Consider the following 3,983-nt stretch of genomic DNA (forward strand, 5'->3'; position numbering starts at 1 on the left):
CCAAAACAGAGGCTGGTCGACTGGCTTGGACAAATGTTCATATGCAAAGAGCATATTACAGCGCGTCTAAGCGAATCCCCTCCCTGGAGCATAGGACCGAGTGATGCTGAACTTTGCCTTTAAGCCGTGCTGCATTCTAGTTCGCCGTTTATAATCCATGCACGTATTAGCTTCATGTGCTCAGCGGGGAAAGTATGGACGAAGCTAGTACAATCAGTGGAGCATTTGTGGATTGTCTGCTCAAAAAGATTCCTAGAAGTTACAAAACTGGTAATACGCGGGACTTCCTTTCAGCACCAGGAAAAACAGATGACAGACTACCTCCCCCTCGCCAATGTTTAACAATACCTGGATTTTTCGGTCGAGTATGGCATTGGAGCTTGTACACGCTGCTTGGAGTTCACCTACGTTGCTTGCAAAATAGAGAGAAGTGTTCACGCTGGAGCTCCTCGATTCATGCAGGCTTTGAACAGTCCTCCATTGCGGAGAGGGGGGGGGGAAAAGAGAGAGGGGGAGAGAGAGAGATGTACCTCAAGCCACCACGCTGCTCTTCATCTCCCTCAAGACACTTACATATCCTCACTTAAATGCTTCATCACATAAGATGGCTCTCCACTAACATGTAGTAGTAATGTAATGAGGCAAGTCATGATCCACGCTTGAAGTATATTGGTAGACCCCAATATCCTCTCTTACATTAAATCGTGCAATACAAAGCATGCTAGTGCACTAAAGCCTTTTAGTGGCCATCACATTCAATGTGCCCTCTCTATAGTATGTGGACATCTCTTTTAATAAAAATAAAAAATAACAATTCCAATGGAGAGAGGTCCATGGCCTCATATTCCATTCCATGGTGGTCCAATATCTATATGCATCCTTTTTCATAACATCCCCCACAACATTATGTGAACCTATTGGTCCATGTATAGTCCCTCGACTCCTGGTAGCCCACTAGGTGAACCTGGTGGTCCTTGCGCACCCTAGGATCATAGGGGTCCCCAAGGGGAGGTGTATGTGTGTGTGTGTATGTGTATGTGTACATGCTTGTGTGCGTGTGTGTGTCCATGCTCCTTTTGCCACATCAAAGTCCAATGTTTGCCTCTGAAATGTGTTGTAGCCATCACCATGATTCATGTGCTACCCGCGCAATGTGCATAGCTTTAGGGTCAGATCTGGTGCGTAGGCGAAGAATCGAATACCTTGTCAACGCACGAGCGTGGGTAGTGGCAAGTAAGTGATGTGGCATGGCAACACGTCTCCCTCCCACGTGAGGGAGAGCTGGGATTACATTTCACGAGGAGAAAATTGCCCTAAAATTCGACGAGTCATTGCGCAAGGAAAGTGCCCTAGAATCTGGCTCCTTAGTTCCTCTGAGCCTCTTACTATGCCCTTCTGCCTACCTTTCGTTAATGTGGCACTGAAACTCCTAAAGGATAGAAATCGGAAGACCCTTACTTGCCTGATCTACGGGATGCTTACCTATCGGATTCCTCACGACTCATGTACAGGTAACTCCAATTGGATTCCTATTGGGTTGCCGGATTCTAGGATATTATGTGCCCTGTCCCTAATTCGGATAGCATCTGCTTGGCAGCATTCCGACCTTGGGCACATGAGCCAAATTTCCTGCGATAGTGGTAGAGGCTGATGTAGCAATCGGAACATACATCCTTGCCGCAAACTGAGTGCAGAGTCCGATAAGGCCAACACTCCTCTGACATCCAATCAAATGCAATCTACTAAGCTCCAGCCCGAACGACAATGAGCTGCTTTTCCATCGAAGGTTGATGTGGCAATCGGAACATATATCCTTGCCGCAAACTGAGTGCAAAGTCCAATAAGGCCAACACTCCTCCGACATCCAATCAAATGCAATCTACTCTGCTCAAGCCCGAATGACAATGAGCTGCTTTTCCATCGAAACATAGCCGAGTAACCCCAGTACGATTTGGGCAGTGGGTAACTACCGACAGCCATGTGCCCGTAATTCCAATAGCATCCGATAGGCAGCATGACTAACTGAATGCAATCTTTAAATTTTTTTATTGAAAAAAACTGAAAGCAATCTACTGCAAACATGTGTCCTAATCTTTGATTGCAATTCTGCTCTATGTCCCTTTTCTTCTTCTCCTCCTCTTCTTCTTCTTCTTCTTCATTTGCTCTCTGTCCCTTTCTCTGGCTTATGCTCTTTTCATTGTTGTCTTCTTCTTCTTATGCTCTCTCTCAAAGCTTCGTGAGGCATCCATGGCAGCTGCCCTGCCTCCTGATTTGTCGTGCTTCAACACAAGCACACATTTGCCTTCAAGGTTGCTACCGAGAGAAGTGTCCCTTGCACTTACACGACGAAAAGGCATGATTTTGCAGGAGGAAGGATTGGCGTCCTCGCTGCAATCCTCCGCGAGACAGTCAGTCCACTTTCGCGAGAAGCGCTCGCTTTCGACCTCCGAAGGACCACTTCCCTTTGCAAGCCTCGATTTTCTCAATCGCAGAGCAGCTCTTGCGGGGCTAATCCTAAACTATGTAATCAGTTTGGGTGAAAGGATGGCGAAAGCGGAAGGTATGGTTTCTGTTGACCCAAGACGAATTTCACTTAGTGCAGGATCTCCCGACTTTGGTATGAACAAGAAATTAGTTTGGACGCTAGACAGAAAGGTAGTCGATTAATTTTGCCTCTTAATTCACGTTTTCTGTGTAATTGAAGTCCACAAAAGTTTTATCCAACCGCGTCACCTTTTGGGATTGGAATGACATTTGGGCGCGGTTGTGAAGTGGCAGATGAGAAGGCTGAAAGGCCCCTGAACCTGGAGTCTTACATGAATGAGATGGAAGGTTTCGTCGTATTGAAACCTGTTCAATGGAGCAAGGTCAGCTACAATGCAAACTAATTCTGCTCCACACAATTTGCTTGCTGCCATAACCCAGTTGTTTCTTGTTCTACCTTAGCACTTTTTATTTTACTTCACGTTACAAAGGTGGACAAGGCTGGAGCAACTGTTCTTTTTGAAGATCCCGAATCCAAAGGCAACAACTTAGGTGTGGTGATCAATCCTGTCCGAATATCTTCCCTTAGCGAGTTTGGGACCCCCGACGCTGTTGCGAGTAAACTTTTACAAGCTGAAATGAAAAAGGTGCTAAACTGTTTTACAAAGTTTGCCCGCTGATTTGGCCTGCAATTTGCACTACCCGCTTGTAGTATTGTCCTCAATTGAAGATTTATGTCTGCAGCCCAGCACCAACAACGTGCAGCTGATCAATGTGCAAGAGCGGCAAGTGCGTGGAGTTGAACCCCTATATCAACTTGAGTACAAGCTAGACAGTACGAGGGGGGCTAAACGCATTTTTTCTGCTGTGACTGTGTCATCTAAGAAGCTATATATTTTGAACCTTGCTTTTGTAGATAGTCCAGAAAAGCCGCTTTCACCAACAGTCGCCTCGACCCTACACCAGATCATGAATTCCTTTGATCTCTTAAACTAGCTTAACACGTGACAATATTTCTGCAGAGAACTATTTTTTCAAAGAAGTGGTCACGATAGTTTGTACTTGTTGGTAGCTTAATTGCAGGACTTATCCACGTTGGGCTTTAAAATGATTAGTGAAGAGTGAACCACAGCACTGAAGGGAATGGGTTGATTTCAAAGGGTTATGGGACTGTTGGGTCAGTTTGAGTCTGAATGAAGAAGGGATATGATGTATGAAACCGTCTTATAAATGCTATGGGTACTTACCATAGTCATATATTACCATGCCAGCAATGTTAAGATTGTCATTTCCAAGACTATGCATTGTCCATTTTTGTTGAGGATATTTGTACATGAATGAAAAGCAAACACTCCGCAGCCCTGCATCAGAGGGCCATGTGATTCTGCAAAGACCATGCATCTTTCTTAACTTGTGGAAAATAATACAATGCTGTGTACATCAATAATGCAAAACTCAGCGTGGCCATCTATCAAGAGTCGTGTGGCCCTCTCTCTCTC

General features: G+C 45.3%; 1 protein-coding gene across 2 annotated transcripts; it reads left to right on the top strand.

Annotated features, from left to right (window-relative positions):
• The first annotated feature begins 1,863 nt into the window (after nucleotides 1–1,863).
• Nucleotides 1,864–3,723, top strand: LOC147891647 (Photosystem II reaction center PsbP family protein). Of its 2 annotated transcripts, none has more exons than XM_087388286.1 (4): nucleotides 1,864–2,560; nucleotides 2,779–2,867; nucleotides 2,976–3,131; nucleotides 3,229–3,723. In XM_087388286.1, the coding sequence occupies exons 1-4, from the start codon at nucleotides 2,248–2,250 to the stop codon at nucleotides 3,478–3,480; spliced, it is 810 nt and encodes a 269-aa protein (XP_087244412.1). In that variant the 5' UTR covers nucleotides 1,864–2,247; the 3' UTR covers nucleotides 3,481–3,723. The 2 variants fall into 2 exon arrangements, with proteins under 2 accessions (XP_087244412.1, XP_087244411.1); XM_087388285.1 differs by having other exon boundaries at nucleotides 1,866–2,560; nucleotides 2,773–2,867.
• Nucleotides 3,724–3,983: the final 260 nt, after the last annotated feature.

The sequence above is a fragment of the Dipteris shenzhenensis genome, chromosome 17 (assembly GCF_047967505.1).
Source record: "Dipteris shenzhenensis isolate YYH24624 ecotype China chromosome 17, Dip_SZ_1.0, whole genome shotgun sequence".
NCBI lineage: Eukaryota > Viridiplantae > Streptophyta > Polypodiopsida > Gleicheniales > Dipteridaceae > Dipteris > Dipteris shenzhenensis.